The sequence below is a fragment of the Erythrolamprus reginae genome, chromosome Z (assembly GCF_031021105.1).
Source record: "Erythrolamprus reginae isolate rEryReg1 chromosome Z, rEryReg1.hap1, whole genome shotgun sequence".
Taxonomy (NCBI): Eukaryota; Metazoa; Chordata; class Lepidosauria; order Squamata; family Dipsadidae; genus Erythrolamprus; species Erythrolamprus reginae.
In genome coordinates this window covers 77130544-77148826 of record NC_091963.1, presented here as the reverse complement: position 1 = coordinate 77148826, position 18283 = coordinate 77130544, and the positions used below count along the sequence as shown (strand labels likewise).

The following is an 18283-nucleotide window of genomic DNA, read 5'->3' as shown; positions in this document are numbered from 1 at the left end:
GCCTGACAGGGTTATAGACACAATGCTAGCTGCCCGTAGACCTTCTACTAGGAGGGTCTATCAAGCCACTTGGGGGGCCTTCTGTACATTTTGCGAACATCAACAGTTAGACCCTCAGGGAGCGTCAGTTCTAGTAGTCTTAGCCTTCCTGCAATCTGGGCTGGAAAAGGGCCTTGCACCTAATACTCTTAGGTGTCATGTGGCGGCGTTATCAACAGTTCTGGGTAAGGATCACTACCGACCCCTGGCGAGACATCCTTGGGTCAGGGATTTCCTGAAAGGGGCCACCAACGTTAGTCCTCCCACTGTGCATTGATTCCCATCGTGGGATCTAACCCTGGTTTTGGACGCCCTCACAGGTCCCCCCTTTGAGCCCGTTCGCCAAATCTCCTTAAGGTTCTTGACAATCAAGACTGCCTTCTTAGTAGCCATTACGTCTGCTAGGAGGGTGTCGGAGATTGCGGCGTTATCAACTAGACCGGATCTTTGCCAATTTTATCCTAATAAAGTTGTACTACGCTTGGACCCGACCTTCCTGCCCAAGGTTAATTCTGACTTCCATAGGTCGCAGAACATTGTAGTCCCTGATTTTTGTGCCCGTGGGACTCATCCCTTGGAGTTGAGGTGGCACAAATTAGACGTAAGACGGGCCTTAAAAATATATGTCCGCCGGACCCAGGCATTTAGGGTTTCCGAGGCCCTGTTTGTGTCCTTTTCCAACAGGAATATGGGACGTAAGGTATCCTCTCAAACTATCAGTAGGTGGCTGAGGACCTGCATATCAGAGGCATACACAGCCAAGAACACACCTATTCCTCAAGGGATTACGGCCCATTCTACGCGTAGTGCTGCCACTTCTTCGGCCTGGAGGACGCAAGCCCCTTTAGAGGACATCTGCCGGGCGGCAACGTGGGCGACTCTGTCTACGTTCATTAAGCACTACAAGATCGACTCCTTTGCTTCTTCGGAGGCGGCCTTTGGGAGGAGGGTTTTGCAGGGGGTTTGTTCCTTTTCGACGCCCCTGGTCCAGCCTTCTCCCTCCCTTGGATGAGTAACTTGGGTATATCCCATGTTGGACTCTCCTTGCAAGTGCATTGGAGAAGGACCGTTGAACTTACCTGAACGGTCTTCTCGATGCACTGCAAGGAGAGTCCAAACCCTCCCGCTTGGGACCAGGGTCTTGGTTACTTATGTTTCTTGTTGAAAGTAATTTGAAGTTATTGTTCAATAAATTATGTTTGTTTACATTACTGCTCCTTCGTTCATATTAGACTGGAGGGCTAGGGGGCGGTGCCTGGCTAATATTTAAATTAAACTCAGTCCCTACCAATCAGACTGTAGAATTACCCATGTTGGACTCTCCTTGCAGTGCATCGAGAAGACCGTTCAGGTAAGTTCAACGGTCCTTCGCGAAGTTCGAACCCGCGAAAATCAAGGGAATACTGTATTCATTATTCTAGGCATTTCAGTCAGTAAATTTGACTAGGTTATGTTGTGTAGTACTGCTGTCTCTGATTAGTTCCGAATCTATGGATGTAAAGTGTGTTGTGACACTGAAGGAAATCATTTTTTAAAAGATATTTAGATATTTAATTATCTGGAGGCACTTTAAGGGGGAATTGATAGAACAGTGATGGCGATCCTTTTTCCTCTCGTGTGCTGAAAGAGCATGGGCATGTGCCATTGTGTATGCGCGAGTGCCCACACTGATAATTCAATGGCCTGGGGAGGGCAGAAACACCTTCCCCTGTCCTTCTGGAGGCCACAAACGGCCTATCTATGGCCCTCTGGAGGCCACAAATGGCCTGCTTCCCAACTTCCGTTTGGTCCTGTTTCGCCCTCCCCAGACTCCAAAGGCTTCCCTGGAGTTGAGGAAGGATAACAATGCCCTCCACCCCCCTAGAGGCTCTCTGGAAGCCAAAAATGCCTTCTCAGAACCTTTGTGTGAGCCAAAAATCATCTGGCTGGCACACACATGCACATTGGAGCTGAGCTAGTGCAACAGCTCAGGTGCCAGCAGATATGGCTCTGCATGCCATCTGTGGTAACCGTGCCATAGGTTTGCCATCACTGTCATAGAATATTCACTTGCAGTGTGCAGTGAATATTCCTTTGTAAATTCTTTGCAGTGTCCAAATTCCTTTGTAAATTCTTTGGTTATGTTGAGGTCCTTGGTAATGATACAGTTAGACAAAGAGATATGTCGGTCTTCTATTTTTGGGTGTCCATAGAATCTTTGGAGGATGGAGGATAATTTCACCCACTACTTGAATTCATCTATCTTGATTAGAATGTTGTTCCTCATCTCTTGAGAGGATGTCCAGTTTTTGTAAAGGATTGTGTTTACTCTTTGTCTTCTAGTAATTCTTTGACGTTTGTGTAAATTATGTTCTGTCCATAATAGCCAGGGTTGACCATTGCAAGCAAACAACCCAGGACTCCACAGTTCATTCTTGAGTTACTCTTTTATATTGAATATGGAATATGTAATCTGCCTTAAATAAGTGCTTCTTTATTCGTTCAAATATTTTTCTGCTTTTGTTTTAGATTTATCTTTGTGGTTTTAGTGCCAGAAAATTAGATAAAATGAAAAAGCTGATAAACACTGGTGGTGCTGTTCGTTTTAATCAACTAAATGAAGATGTGACACATGTTATTGTGGGGGATTGTGATGATGAATTAAAACAATTTTTGAAGAAGACAGAACGGAGGTATTGATAACTAGTTTTAAGATTTATTTTAAAAATTTAAAACTACAATTTTAGTAAATATTCAGCATGTTAAAATAGAGTTAATTGCAATTTTTATCATTTTCTCTGCTGAGGATATTTATTAATTTAAAAAACATTCTGGAATGAAATATTTAAAAACCAGGGGTATGTGGATAGTGGCACATTTGAATCATTGGTTTATATTTTTAAAGTGTGTGTGTATGTGTGTGTTTACACATACACACACACGTTATTAAAAAAAACCCACAACAAAGAATGTTCTTTCTGCACCAACTCAGGAAGTTCAAACTGCCTAAGGAGCTGCTGAGGAGCTTCTACAGAGGAATTATTGAGTCTGTCATCTGCACCCATATAACTGTCTGGTTCAGTTCTGCAACCCAACAAGACAGACACAGGCTTCAGAGGATAATCATATCTGCGGAAAAAACATTACTACCAATCTGTCTTCCATTAAGAACCTGTATACTGCATGAATCAAAAAGAGGGCTGTGAAAATATTTACTGGCCCCTGGCATCCTGAACATAAATTGTTTTAACTCCTACCCTCAAAATGACGCTATAGAGCACTTCACACCAAGACAACTAGACACATTCTTTCCCGAATGCTAAACAAATAATTCCCTCACCACTCTCAAACTATTCACTAAGGCTGAATTATTATTACTGTTAGTCTTCTCATCATCCTATCACCCATCTCCTCACACTTATGACTGTATGACTATAACTTGTTGTTTCTATCCTTACGATTTATATTAATATTGATTATTTCCTGATTGCTTATTTGTACCAGATGACAATCATTAAGTTTTGTACCTCATGTTTCTTGGCAAATGTATCCTTTCTTTGATGTACACTGAGAGCATATGCACCAAAGACAAATTCTTGCATAAAAATTAGGTGTCTGGGTATCATTTATTTACTTTTCTTGTATTTCATCCAGTGGTGGGCTGCAGGTGGAACAAACAGGTAGCAAAATTTTGCTTGGCTTATACTCTTTTCTGAGCAAAATAAACAAATAAGCATTAATTTTATCATTTCATTTTTCATTTGGTTGTGATCAGGAAAGTTCAAATTAATAAACCAATGCAAAAAAAAATTTTTAAAAAAAATTAAGTAGCTAAAATTAACCTTTTTTATTTCGGGTCAAATAGACCCGGGAACAGAATAAGTGTAAGTTTTTTCGCCCAGCAAAAGCTAAGCACACACTCAATTAGGACAAAGTCATGTAATTTCAAGTTTCAAATATGCAGGGAACATTTTTTACAGGGTCTCAAACTTCGTTTCGGGTCAAATATGACCCAAACAGAACAGGGTTAACTGCACACAGTTAACAATGTCAAAAAATATGTACTTTAGACACAATTTTGAGTTATATGTTCTTATGATGTTTAGAAACTTTGGTTTGGTTTTATAAGCGGTATAGAACACTTTTCCTACATAGTATAATTCATTTTTTTCCAATAATAGGCCACATGCTGTGACAATACAATGGCTTTTGGAATGCTTTAGAAAAGGCTATTTAATACCTGAAGAGCAATATGCCCCTGCAAGTTACCAACAAGTGAAAATTCCATCTTCTGAGCCACCTTTCATCTCCAAAAATAGTAACACATTAAAGAAAGAACATGTGAATATTGTGGCAGCTGCCAATACTGATGAAGAATTGTTGTCTCAGTATGTTTCTCATGATTCTAAAGTAGGTAAGGTACTAGTCCATGAAAAGCAGAAAAATGGACAGGGAAGTATGCATGCAGCAGGCAGAATGAACAGATAATATTTTTTATAGTCATCAACTAGCAAATAAATTCCACCATCATCTGTTCTCTTTAATTTCTTCAGTGCATACGCATAATCGCATGATCGTTATAATTACACTTGCCCTCTATTAGTAGTTCATTGTCTTATGTAAAACTGCTCTAAATGTCCTTAAATGTTTTTTATTTCTTGTACTCCCCCCCCCCTTTAATATTTGGATAACCTTAGGGACTGTGCTTCAAGGATTTAATTTGCAGCATGCTATCTTTTTTGTGTAATGGTTGTCTATCACCTTGCTTCTTGAGCTATGTTATTAGTTCTTTTTCCATATGGATTTTTTCTTCCTTATTACCTACTAAATTTTGTTTCTTCCATCCACTTCTCTTACTCCTACTTTTCTAAAAATTGCATGATGTATTCAAATCAACCTATTTGTCAATTCTCAGATGTAACAGATTTCTCACATATGTGATTGTTTAACAATTGATTCATATACAAAGTCTGTAATTAATTGTTCCAGAGTAGTTCACTAATATACTAAAAAATAGAAAATTAACTTTTTTATTTATCTTCTAGCTCATTTTGATGACCAAACTGAAACTGATCACACTGTATTTCAAAACGGAAAAGAAGTCATAGTTAGTTCCTTGGCAGAGTTTTCTTCGGTTGTTGAAGGAGCCTTATTCAGTGGAAAGAAGTTTCTCATTTTTGGTTTTGGCAAAGCAGATGAATCATGCATAAGAGCTCTGATTGAAGAGAATGCTGGAAAGGTTCTGCTCCAAGAAAAAAAAGTAATTGCTGATTATGCTGTGGTTCCTCTTCTGGAAAATAAAGTCATATCAACTGTAGAAGATGTGGTTACAAACACATGGCTGGTAAGAATATGTTGAAAAATAATGTTTCAAACATATATTAAGTAAACAATAGGCAGTGGAAATATTGTTGATATTTTAAAATTGCTGTTGAATAATATACATTCAAATTATGTGTATGCTAAATTAGGATTTGTATCCAATTATAGTCTGATTTCATTCTATTTATAGCAAAAAAAATGCAAATATTCACATTAAGCCCCAAACACCAATAGAACACTGTAAATAAATCATTTGGTATTTGAATAAAATAGCTACAGCAATTTTAACAGTTCCAATGCCTCAGTTTACGTCAACTAGAACTAAAATTCACTAAAGAATCACTTTGGTGTAGTAGTTGGAATACAAGTATAAACTGAGTGACTAAATTCTGTTTCCACTTGGTAAGTCATTCTCTCTTAGCTCAGGAAGCAAACAATGACAATTTATTTTTGAAAATGTTGCCAAGAAAACTGCAGTGACTTGTCTAGAGAATTACAAGGAATCAGCACTGATTTGAAGACATAGAATTTAATATAATGCTAACATTTGCAATACCATTTGTATTTAAAAGTAAGAGTTTAAGAAGCCATATTTGTGTTGAGGTTTTCATATGCCATTTGACTCTTAGACTCTTGAATTATGGTTGAAAGCATTTCTAAGTTGTTTAATGTTTTGTCATTATCTAAGGTGATGTGTATAGAACAACAGACTCTGATAGATCCTCAATCAAGTCCACTTTTCAGTCCAGTGCCAATGAAGGAAGGAGCCACCCCATTACAGCATTTTGTGTTGTCTTTCAGTCAATTTAGTGGAGCAGAGAGAGAATCTTTAGTATGTTTGGCAAGTCAGCTTGGGGCAAGGTCTGTACCCCATTACTTTTTAAAATGCTTGGGCACCCTATACAGTAATACCTCATGATACGAACTTAATTGGTGCAAGGTGGAGGTTCGTAAGACGAAAGGTTCGTAAGACGAAACATTGTTTCCCATAGGAAACAATGTAAAGTCAATTAATCCGTGCAACCAAAAAACCCCCCGCAAAAAAACGGCTTTCGGCGACTGCTGGGAAGCCGCGCGGCTGTTTTAAAAGGTGACAGCCGGCCTGGGGGGCTTCCCAGCACACCCCGAACCCGGGTTCGGGGGGGTGCTGGGAAACCCCCCAGGCCGGCTGCGACCTTTTAAAACAGCCGCGCCGCTTCCCAGCTGTCTCCTGAAGCCGAACGCCAAAGCCGAACTTCCGCGTTCGGCTTCGGGAGACAGCTGGGAAGCGGCGCGGCTGTTTTAAAAGGTGACAGCCAGGCTGGGGGGTTTCCCAGCAACCTCCCGAACCGAACCCGGGGTTCAGAAAAATTTTGCCTCTTCTTACGAACTTTGTTCGAGTTACGAACCGGCGTTCGGGAGGCTTCTGGGAAGCCCCGCCGCCCGGCTGTCACCTTTTAAAACAGCCGCGCGGCTTCCCAGCAGTCTCCGAACGCCGGTTCGTAACTCGAAAAAAGTTCGTAAGAACAGGCGAAATTTTTCTGAACCCCGGGTTCGTATCACGAGTTGTTCGTAAGACGAGGGGTTCGTATCTTGAGGTACCACTGTAATATTAAATCTCTTTCATATTAAAAGAGAATGGAGAAAATGTGTATGCTTTTCAAATAGGCTAATAATATAAATTACTATCAAATTATTGAAAAAGATTGTTAATGGCCTTATATTTATTTTTGAAAAAAGTTAAGATCTTTTTAAAAAGATAAAACATTCTTTGGTAGTTTTTCTTTCTAAGAATAATATACATGGAAAATAGCATTTTTAAAAAATGTCGTTTTAGAGTTCAGGAATTCTTTGTGAGAAGAGCCAACCCAAAGAAAGGCATGTTTGTCAGCACTCACCTGGTGCTAAAAGAGCCAGGTGGTTCTAAATATGAAGCAGCAAAGAAGTGGAATCTTCCTGCTATTACTATGGCTTGGCTGTTGGAGTCTGCTAGGATGGGGAAAAAGGCTGATGAAAGCAAATTCCTGATTGATAATATAGACAATAAAGGTTAGTTGGAATAGAACTGCATTTGTATGTGCTTACTAGTGTACATATGTGTAAACAATAGAATAATTCATATATTCCCTCAGACACCCCATCCGTAAGCATTTTTTCAATTACATTGTAAAGAAAAATATCATGTAAACATTATTGGTTGCTAGATGGCACAATTGAGTCATCAATTTGTGTGTGTGTGTGTGTATGATATATGAATTAGATTGCCAAATTAAATCAGACCAACTCAAAAAGTGAATTTAATTTGAGAAAAATGGTGAATTGTTTCAAAGATAATTAGGTCAATATCCAAACACAATGTAAAAAGACTATTTTGAGATTTGATCAAATTGCTGCTAAATCTCTGAATCCAATCTTTGTTTAACTTTATTAAACAAAAATACATTGTAAAGAAAAATAACATGTAAATATTAATGGTATTATTATATAAATAACATGTACATATTATTGGTATTATCATAATAATATGATGTTATACAAGGTCAGCACACTATTAATACAGTTATGCAACAAATCAAATCAGATTTGAGGAAATGGAAAAACTTACAACTATCCTTGATTAATAGGGTTTTGAAAAAAAAATTAGTTGCCCATTCTTCCTCTTTTGGTAGAAATATCCAGTGTACCTTCTGGTTCCACACAATAAATATATTGATCTTCTGGAAGGTCTTGAAGATCTGACTTTGCCGGCAAGGCTGGGGCTGTTGATAAATTTGATACCATCTTGATTTGGCCACTAAGGATATGCAATGCTTTCTTAATGGGTTTTAGATTATTTTATACTATTTATATATGTTGTATGCTGCTGGAAGAACCAGTGATTTATTTCTTTCCAGTTTTAAGTTTCTGTTTATATTTATATGTATTATATAATATTTGCTACCATTGATGAAATAGTATATTGGTATCCTAGCATGTTATAAAAATTATTAGCTGAGGAATGTATTTTTAGCACTCTAGAAACATAATACAGTGATACCTCATCTTACAAACTTTTCGAGATACAAATCCAGGGTTTAGGATTTTTTTGCCTCTTCTTCCAAACTATTTCACCTTACAAACCCAAGCTGCCGCCACTGTGATGCCCCGCCTCTGGACTTCTGTTGCTAGCGAAGTGCCCGTTTTTGTGCTGCTGGGATTCCCCTGAGGCTCCCCTCCCTGGGAAACATCCGAACTTCCGTGTTTTTGCGATGCTGCAGGGGAATCCCAGCAGTGCAAAAACGGGCGCTTCGCTGGCAGCGGACGTCCGGAGGTGGGGTTTCCCAGCGAGGGGAGCCTCAGCGAAATCACAGCATCGCAAAAACACAGAAGTCCTTGAAACCCCGGAGGTGGGATTTCAAGGACTTCTGTGTTTTTGCGATGCTGCAATTTCGCTGAGGCTCCCCTCGCTGGAAACCCCACCTCCGGACTTCCTTTGCCAGCGAAGCACCTGCTTTTGCGCTGCTGGGATTCCCCTGAAGCATCACAAAAACATGGAAATCCGGAGGTGGGGTTTCCCCTGAAGGGGAGCCTCATGGGAATCCCAGTAGCGCAAAAACGGGTGCTTCGGCTGGCAAAAGGTGTGAGCTTTGGGCTTGCACACATTAATCACTTTTCCATTGATTCCTATGGGAAATATTGTTTCGTCTTACAAACTTTTCACTTTACAAACCTTGTCCCGGAACCAATTAAGTTCGTAAGATGAGGTATCACTGTATTCACTTTCAAAATTGAAGGGAAAACTTACAACTCTGTTATTTATTTTGTTACATTCACTGAACATATTAAAGAATAACCAAGATAATTTTTATCAAGGATCACTGCAAATTGTAGCATAGGAGACAACATTTTTGACTTACTATTCACTGTAATGAAACGTGAAAAACATAGTTTAAAATATTTTTAAATTATGTTTTTTAAAATTTTAAGATAAACAAAAGAACCTTATAAATTCTTCAGAAGAAATGGAGACAAGTATTGCATCTACAAATACACCTGATTATTCTAGTAATGTCCTTGAAACTGGAAAGATAACAACAGTGACACCCCTGGATGTGAATCGTTTCCAAAGTAAAGCTTTCCAAAGTGTTATTTCACAGCATATTGGTAAAAATCCTAGCCCTCCAATTGGAAGCAAAGTTGTACAGAAGGAACCCTCTCTGCATCTGGACACACCATCTAAATTTTTATCGAAAGACAAGCTTTTTAAACCTTCTTTTGATGTCAAGGTAAATGCTATGGAAATCTTGTTCCTATTAACTGTGGCTGTTGTAATGTATCTATCAATAAAAAATAATTTGTTAGTTCTAATTTTGTTTTTAATTTCAAAGCAAATTGAGTGTGCTGTGTTTTAATGTTAAGCTTTTTATATCTATAATTTTTTTTTACTTGAATGAATATTTTATTATATGAATAGTTTATTTTCCAATTTTATATTATAACATGACATTGATATGACCATGCTGTACATTAGAGTTTATAAAAGTTGTCCTTTAAATGGAATATTAATAATATGTTCTAAATTGTGTGTGTGTGTCTGTCTGTCTGTCTGTCTGTGTGTTTGTTGATTAGAAGCAGAATGAGAATATACAGTGGTACCTCGTCTTACGAACGCCTCTTCTAACGAACTTTTGGAGATACGAACCCGGTGTTAAGATTTTTTTGCCTCTTCTTCCGAACTATTTTCACCTTACAAACCCAAGCCACCGCCTCCTTTCGCTGGGAATCCCTGCCTCTGGACTTCCGTTGCCAGACGAAGTGCCCGTTCTTGCATTGCTGGGATTTCCCTGAGGCTCTCCTCGCTGGGATTCAAATCAGCGGCGGCAAAAATGAAGGGAATCCCAGTGAGGGGAGCCTCAGGGAAATCCCAGCAGCGCAAGAATGGGCGCTTCGGCTGGCAATGGAATTCCGGAGGGGGGGGATTCCCAGCGGCACAAGGCAAAAGGGGTGAGTTTTGGAATTACAGGCATTATTCACTTTTACATTGATTTCTATGGGAAACATTGTTTCATCTTATGAACTTTTCTACTTACGAACCTTGCCACAGAATCTTGCCAGAGCTGGGGTGGCGCAGCAGGTAGAGTGCTGTACTGCAGGCCACTGAAGCTGACTTGTAGATCTGAAGGTCAGCGGTACAAATCTCATCACCGGCTCAAGGTTGACTCAGCCTTCCATCTTTCCGAGGTGGGTAAAATGAGGACCCGGATTGTGGGGGCAATACCCTAGCTCAATTAAAAAAGTGCTATTGCTAACATGTTGTAAGCCACCCTGAGTCTAAGGAGAAAGGCGGTATAAAAATTGAATGAATGAATGAATAAATTCGTAAGACGAGGTACCACTGTATTCTTCAATTTAACATATTGACAAGGACTATATGTCTGATTTGCTTTTCTCCTCCCTCTGACAAGGAAGTTTCTTTCATTTGTACTTCAACTTCTGTGCTTTCCTCTTATGTTGGAAAAGCACCAAATTGAAATATCCAAAATTATGCCCCCCTGTTCTATATACTTAATTCATTGCTTCCAGAAATGAGTATATAGTAGATGATGAGATTAATCCCAATCTTTTCTAACTTCCAGTCAACTAGTCTGTTTATATCTGGGAAGATGGTGAATGCTCTGGACCTCACTGGCTTACTGCTTTGAAGTGCTAGAGTGAAACATTTCAATTATTTTGCAATTCCTACTTGAAATTTAGATTTCTTAATGAAATTAAGGATTAATTTTGATTGAATTTATTCTGACAAAATCTTTCATTATAGTTCCTTTACTTGTTGCAAAAATAATGGTTATAGTCTTTTAGCCCATTAACTATTGTTTCAAATCACATTTTAATTACACATCTAATATTATAAATAATCACCAGAACACTATAGTGATATGCAGAATTTTAGATAATCCCTAGTGTTAGTTCCATAATTTCTCCATAATTAGTTCCATAATTCTTCAGCAGAAGAATGCAGGAATGCCGTAAAACAGCCATGTTGAGCTTTGCTGTGGTTATTTCATGCCATGTCCTCAAATTGCAGCCATTCATTCAGTGTCTATTCAAAGTTACTGTGGCATTGAAAAAAAAAAGTGACATGATTGCTTTTCATACTTAACAACAGTTGAAGCATTTTCATGGTCACGTAATCAAGTTTTGGACGCTTCACAACTAGCATGTATTTATGATGGTTGCAGTGTCCTAGGATAATGTGATTACCTTTTATGATCCTTTGACAAAGTCGATGGGGAATAATTTAACTGCAGTGATCCACTTTAGTTTAGCAAGAAAGTTTATAAAATGGGGTAAAAGTCACTTCACTTTCTTAACAAGAAAAAATTTGGGGTCAATTATCTCAAATCATGACGGCAACCAGTCTCTACTGTAATTGAGTACATTTAGTACAGTGGTACCTCTACTTAAGAACTTAATTCGTTCCGTGACCAGGTTCTTAAGTAGAAGCAATTTTTCTCATAGGAATCAATATATAAGCAAATTAATGCTTCTTTCCATTAGGAAAGAAATAAAAGCTCGGAATTTGGGTGGGATGAGGAGGAGGAAGAAGAAGAGGAGGAGAGTCGCTGCCAAAGGAAGAAGGTGAGGTGAGGGGAATCAAAATAATCTAAACTTTAAGACTTAAAAAAAAAAGAGGGACTCTGAGGCGATGAGGAGGAACACACGCCTCCAATGCACTCAGCGCGAGGCTGCCTCCCATACACTGCCTCCCATACACTGCCTCCTATACACTGGCTGCTGCTACCTGCTGCCTCTTCCTTTCCATGCTGAAGGGCTCCCCTCTCCTCTCGTTCGCTCACTTTGTAGCCGGTGCCTTTCCTTCGCTGTGGTGACTCCTTGGCTGCCCAGAGCGAAGGGAGCGTTTCTTTTCTCTGGGCGCTGGCAGAGGTTTATTCCCTGTCCAAGCGCCCAGAGAAAGGGAAATGCTTCATTCGCTCTGGACTGCAAAGCCTCCTTAAGTGCCACCAAAAGGCTCCTGGCAGCCCAGATGGCTGAGATTAAAGGGGGAATGGCAGGAAACTGCCCAGGCCTTCGTGCCACTCTCAAATTTACTGGGAAATTTTTCCGGGCTCGGATTCTTGAGTAGAAAATGGTTCTTAAGTAGAGGCAAAAACATCTTGAAAACCCGGTTCTTATCTAGAAATGTTCTTAAATAGAGGTACCACTGTATGTAGGAAATTAGAATTATTTGATGATATTTGCCTATTTCATAACAATTCTTTTATGAAACTTCTTAATATCCTTGGGGATTTATAATAGGAGATGATGCCCTGAATTGAATGATGGCTTTCCTTATTCTTGTGGTAGATAATTTGGTGCCAATAAAACTAACAGATTTCATTTTGATCTGAATAAAAAGTAAGCTTTGTTAAATCTTCCAATATAATATAAAAGCTTTCGTGATATGACTTGATTGGATAATTTATAAAATTTGAAGTATAAAACAAAATTGTTTATTTATAGATTAGTTTATGAGAAACATTTTGAGAATATAATCATTAATGACTTTTTAAAAAATCCCTATCCCCCAGGATGCTTTGGCAATTTTGGAAACTCCAGGTAGTACAAAACAAAACAAAACAAAACAAAGTACTCCTCTTTCAGAAGTTATTGGCAGGAACTTAAAACTAGCTTTGGCCAACAGCACACGTCTAACAGCTGCTATCACTGCCAGTCCGCAACTAAAAGGACCATGCTGGCAAACGGTGAGTTTAGCATTTAGTTTCATTATACAAGTATGGAATCAAACTTCATTTATTCTTGGCAAATTTCCTGAAATGGTGTTTATTTTATTGTGGAAGCAAACCACTTCCAAATTAATTTTTATTAAGAATTTTAATCGTTAATCTTTAACAGAATTTATATGTCTCCCAATTCCAGTGGACTCCAGGCAGCTAATAACATTTAAAATAGTATAAAAAGTTACAATAACAAAAATATCAGAAATAAGACAACAGAAACAAATAAATATAAAATAACATTCATACATTCATTCATTCATTCATTCATGGTCCCAGACCCCCCAGAAGAGCCAGGTTTTAATGGCTTTCCAGAAGACCAGTAGGGTAGGGATAGAGCAGATCTCCGCAGGTAGTTGTTTCCAAAAGGTCGGAGATGCCACAGAGAAGGCCCTTCCCTGCAGTCCTGCCAACTGATATTGTTTGGCAAATGGGACCTGGAGAAGGCTGACAGTGTGGGCCCTTATTGGCCACTGGGAAGTATGGGGTAGCAGGAGGTCCTGTAGATCAGAGGTCCCCAACCTTTTTTGCACCAGGGACCGGCTTTAAGCTAGACCAGTTTTCCATGGCCCGGTGGGGGGGGGGGCTTTGGTCATATGGGGGTGGGGTTATGGAGGGGTGGAGCCAGGGCCGCCATCAGGAATTTTGGGGCCCCATACAGCCTAAGTGTCTGGGGGCCCCCTCCCCGCCATTTTAAAACTACTTTATTTTGCGACATACCAATTATGTATGAAATTTACCTTCTTTGGGGAGGGGTGAAAGGGGAGAGTAAGAGAAGAAGGAGTGAAAGAAGGGAATGAGGGAGGAAAGAAGGGAGGAAGGAAAAGGAAATCAAGAAATGGAGGGAGGAAAGGAGGGAAAGAAAGAAAGAAAGAAAGGGGGAAGGGACAGGAACAGAGGAAGGAAGCAAGGAAACTTATGAAAGGGGAGAGTAAGAGAGGAAAGACTGAAGGAAGGGAGGGAGGGAAGAAGGTAGGAAGGAGAAAGAAAAGAAGAAATAGAGGAAGGGAAGGTAAAAGAGAGAAAGAAAAAGAGCAAGAAAGAAAGCAAGCAAGAAAGAAAGAGAATGAAAGAGAAATAAAAATAGAGAGGGGGAATGAAAGAAATGGAAGGAGGGAAGGAAGGAGAGAAAGCAAGAGAAAGAAAGAAAGCAAGAGAGAGAAAAAAGAATGAAAGAGCAAGAGAACAAGAGAGCAAAAGAAAAAGAGAAAGAAAGAAAGAAAGAAAGGCAACTTCAAAGAAAGGCTCACTGAGCATCTCTCACTCTCTTTCTATCCCTCTTTCTTTCTCTCTCTTCCTTTCTATCTCTCCTCTTCCTTTATCTCCTCTCTCTCTCTCCCTCTCTCTTTCTCTCCCTCCTCTCTCCCCCCTCTTTCCCTCTCTCCCTCTCTTGCTATCTCTCCCCCCTCTCCCTCTCTCTTTCTCTCTCTCCCTCTCTTGCTATCTCTTTCTCTCCCCCCTCTCTCCCTCTCTCTTTCTCTCTCTCCCTCTCTTGCTATCTCTTTCTCTCTCTTTCTCCCCCCTCTCTCCCTCTCCTTCTCCCTCTCCCTCTCTTTCTCTCTCTCTCCCCCCCTCTCTCTCTTTCTCTCTCTCCCTCTCTTGCTATCTCTTTCTCTCTCTTTCTCTCTCTCTCCCCCCCTCTCTCTCTTTCTCTCTCTCCCTCTCTTGCTATCTCTTTCTCTCTCTTTCTCCCCCTCTCTCCCTCTCTCTTTCTCCCTCTCCCTCTCTTTCTCTCTCTCCCCCCCCTCTCTCCCTCTCTCTTTCTCTCTCCCTCTTGCTATCTCTTTCTCTCTCTTTCTCCCCCTCTCTCCCTCTCTCTTTCTCCCTCTCCCTCCACTCACCCATCCCGGGGGTCTTTTTCGGACTTGCCAATCCAAGTCACGCAGCCTTGCAGAGCTCCTGGTGGTCTCTCATCCCCGAATCAGCCAGGTAAACACGGCCCCCTCTTCCCTGGCCCGAAACCAGCGAAGGTTGGGGGAATTTCTGCGGAACCCCGGCCACTTTCGGGGTTAAATTCCTCTCCCCGCCCTCTCCGCACCTCCGAAGGGAGCAGGGCAGCGTTGCTGGGCTGGCCAATTCTGGGCAGGGGGCGAATTCCTCCCGGGGGGGTGGAGGTGTGGATGTGTGCGTGCGCCCAGAAGGCGTCTGAACTTTGCCCGGCGGAGCTCTGCAAACACGAAGCAGGGAGGGAGGGAGGCCGTTGCCCGGCCAGCGGGCACCAAACAGGGCAGGGCTCCATGGGAGGGGAGGGGGCGCCCCGCGTGAGACCCCCCCCGGCGGGCTCCGTCCGGTCGGGAAAAAGGAGGGCAGGGGTCTCTCGGCTGGGGCGGCGCTGGGGGCGCTCTGCACACGCTCAGGGGGCCCGAAGCTGCATGTGAAAGGGAAGGGGAGGGGGCACCTCGCGGCTGGGGGCTGCCTGGCTTTGTGATTTTGGCTGGGGGGGGAGTTAGGAAGGTCCTACTTCTCCCCCCCCCCAGCCAAAAATTCAAAGCCTATCTGCTGGATACGGGCGATGAGTGGGACAGAGCGGCGCGGAAGCCTCTTGCAGCAGCTGCCACAGCCACCGGCTTCGGCGCCGCTCGTCCCGCTCATCGCCCGTATCCAGCAGATAGGCTTTGAGTTTTTGGCTGGGGGGGGAGAAGTAGGACCTTCCTAAGTCCCCCCCCCCCAGCCAAAAACTCAAAGCCTATCTGCTGGATACGGGCGATGAGTGGGACAGAGCGGCGCGGAAGCCTCTTGCAGCAGCTGCCACAGCCACCGGCTTCGGCGCTGCTCGTCCCACTCATCGCCCGTATCCAGCAGATAGGCTTTGAGTTTTTGGCTGGGGGGGGGAGAAGTAGGACCTTCCTAAGTCCCCCCCAGCCAAAAACTCAAAGCCAGGCAGCCCCCAGCCGCCAAAGGAGCCTCCTGATTCTCCCCGCCCTGCCCGACGCCCCACCCTGTCCTGCATAATGTCCTCTGCCGGGAGGGCAGCGGCGCCGCGGACCGGCTGGAAAACCCCAACGGCCCGGTCCCGGTCCGCGGACCGGCGGTTGGGGACCTCTGCTGTAGATAGACTTGTCCTATCTATGTAGGGCTTTAAAGGTAATAACCAACAATTGCGTCCAGAGACCAACTGATAGCCAATGCAGCTCGTGGAGAGTTGGAGTAATAAGGGTGTACCTTGGTTCACACTTAGCCCCATGTAGAGTGCATTGCAATAAATATGTAAGGTGATGAGGGTGTGAGTGACTGCAAAGAGCCTCCTGGTCTAGGTAGAGTCGCCACTGGTGCACAAGATGAATCTGTGCAAAATTCTCCCTAGCCGCAGCTGAGAGATATTGATCAGCTGCGGATCTAGGAGGACCCCTAAGTTGCAAACCTTATGAGGGAGTATTTCTCCTCCCCTCCCCCCCCCCCGTACCAAAGACAGACAGATGGTATGATCTTTAAGAGGCAAAATCCATAGCCACTCAGTCTTATCAGGGTTTAGCTTGAGCCTGTTGACTCCAATTCAGACCCCAACAGCTTCCAGGTACTGGCACATCACATCCACCGCTTCACTGAATTGGCATGGGGTGGAAAACGTACAGCCGAGTATGATCAGCATACTGCTGGTACCTCATCCCGTGCTGTCGGATGATCTTACCCAGTGGTTTCATGTAAATGTAAAAAGGAGAGGAGAAAGGACCGAGCCCTGCAGCACTCCACAAAGGAGGGGCCTAAGGGTTGGTCCTCTCACTAACACTGACTGCGATTGACTGGAGATAGGAAGAGAACTACCACAGAACGGTGCCTCCCAATCCCTCCAGTCGTCGCAGAAGGATACCATGGTCAGTATCATGCAAGAATGGGCGCTTCGGCTGGCAGTGGAAGTCTGAAGTCTTGCATTGCTGGGATTTCCCTGAGCCTCCCCTCGCTGGGATTCAAAGCAGCGCCGGCAAAAATGAAGGGAATCCCAGTGAAGGGAGCCTCAGGGAAATCCCAGCAACACAAGAACGGGCGCTTCGGCTGGCAACGGAAGTCTGGAGGCGGGGTTTCCCAGCAAGGGGAGGCTCAGGGGAATCCTAGCAACGCAAGAACAGATGCTTTGGCTGGCAATGGAAGTCCAGAGGCAGGGATTCCCAGCGGTGCAAGTCAAAAGGGGTGATTTTTGGCAACAGAAGTCCGGAGGTGGGGTTTCCTAGCAAGGGGAGGCTCAGGGGAATCCCAGCGCTTTGGCTGGCAATGGAAGTCCGGAGGCGGGGCATCCCAGCAGCGGCGGCTCGGCTTCGTAAGGTGAAAATAGTTTGGAAGAAGAGGCAAAAAAATCTTAAACACCGGGTTCGTATCTCAAAAAGTTCGTTAGTAGAGGCATTTGTAAGAAGAGGTACCACTGTACCTTCTTAAGGTGTACTATGTTCCGAATAGCAGTTTTTTGTAGTTTTGCAGAAAGCTGTACTTTTTTGATGTATTTTATAAAATTTTTGGACATGGTACCAAGTGCCCCAATGACAATGGTTATCCCTGTTATTTTGTTGTTGTTGTTATTATTACTATTATTATTATCATTATGGCTTTTTTAGATTTGAGCTGGCTTGGTGTATGATATTTTTGGCTGTATTGTTGAAAGTTTTGCGTTGAAGTCTTAATTTTCAAACCTTTGGAACATTATAATCTGAAAGTATTATAGGACAGATTGTTTTTAAAAGAAAATCTTTATTACATCATAATATGAACTGATTGGGCAACCATTGTGTATGTTTCAATCACCTGAGTGTGTAACATCACTTTGCAATGTTATTTTAAAAATAAAACCAAGGGGTTTTGTTTTGCCTTGATTATACCTGCATTGAAATTAGTTATGAAAAATAACAAGACAGGTCTTGTTAATAATTCTGAAATTAGTGAAGGATGCTCCTGAGTCTTGACATTTTGAAAAAGTACACTGCTCAAAAATATAAAGGGAACACTTAAAAAAACAGAATATAACTTCAAGTAAATCAAAATTTCTGTGAAATCAAACTGTCTGCTTAGGAAGCAAAACTGATTGACAATCAATTTCACATGATGTTGTGCAAATGGAATAGTTGTGCAAATGAAATATTCAATGAGAATATTTCATTCATTCAGATCTAGGATGTGTTATTTGAGTGTTCCCTTTATTTTTTTGAGCAGTATATATGTTAACTGCATAGTATAAGATTTTACATTGTAATGATGTATTTCCA

General features: G+C 41.9%; 1 protein-coding gene across 9 annotated transcripts in view; it reads left to right on the top strand.

The window, feature by feature from the left end:
- TOPBP1 (DNA topoisomerase II binding protein 1) overlaps window positions 1–18283 on the top strand; it is a 217414-nt gene that overhangs the window by 61325 nt on the left and 137806 nt on the right. For 6 of the 9 annotated variants that reach the window (XM_070730150.1, XM_070730145.1, XM_070730149.1 and 3 more), the window contains exons 9-16: window positions 2548–2711; window positions 4200–4432; window positions 5064–5362; window positions 6029–6201; window positions 7157–7368; window positions 9286–9584; window positions 11857–11937; window positions 12888–13061. In XM_070730150.1, coding sequence (XP_070586251.1) covers window positions 2548–2711; window positions 4200–4432; window positions 5064–5362; window positions 6029–6201; window positions 7157–7368; window positions 9286–9584; window positions 11857–11937; window positions 12888–13061 — 1635 coding nt within the window. The remainder of the gene's footprint in view (window positions 1–2547; window positions 2712–4199; window positions 4433–5063; window positions 5363–6028; window positions 6202–7156; window positions 7369–9285; window positions 9585–11856; window positions 11938–12887; window positions 13062–18283) is intronic. The other 3 variants (XM_070730152.1, XM_070730148.1, XM_070730146.1) reach the window with 1 other exon arrangement.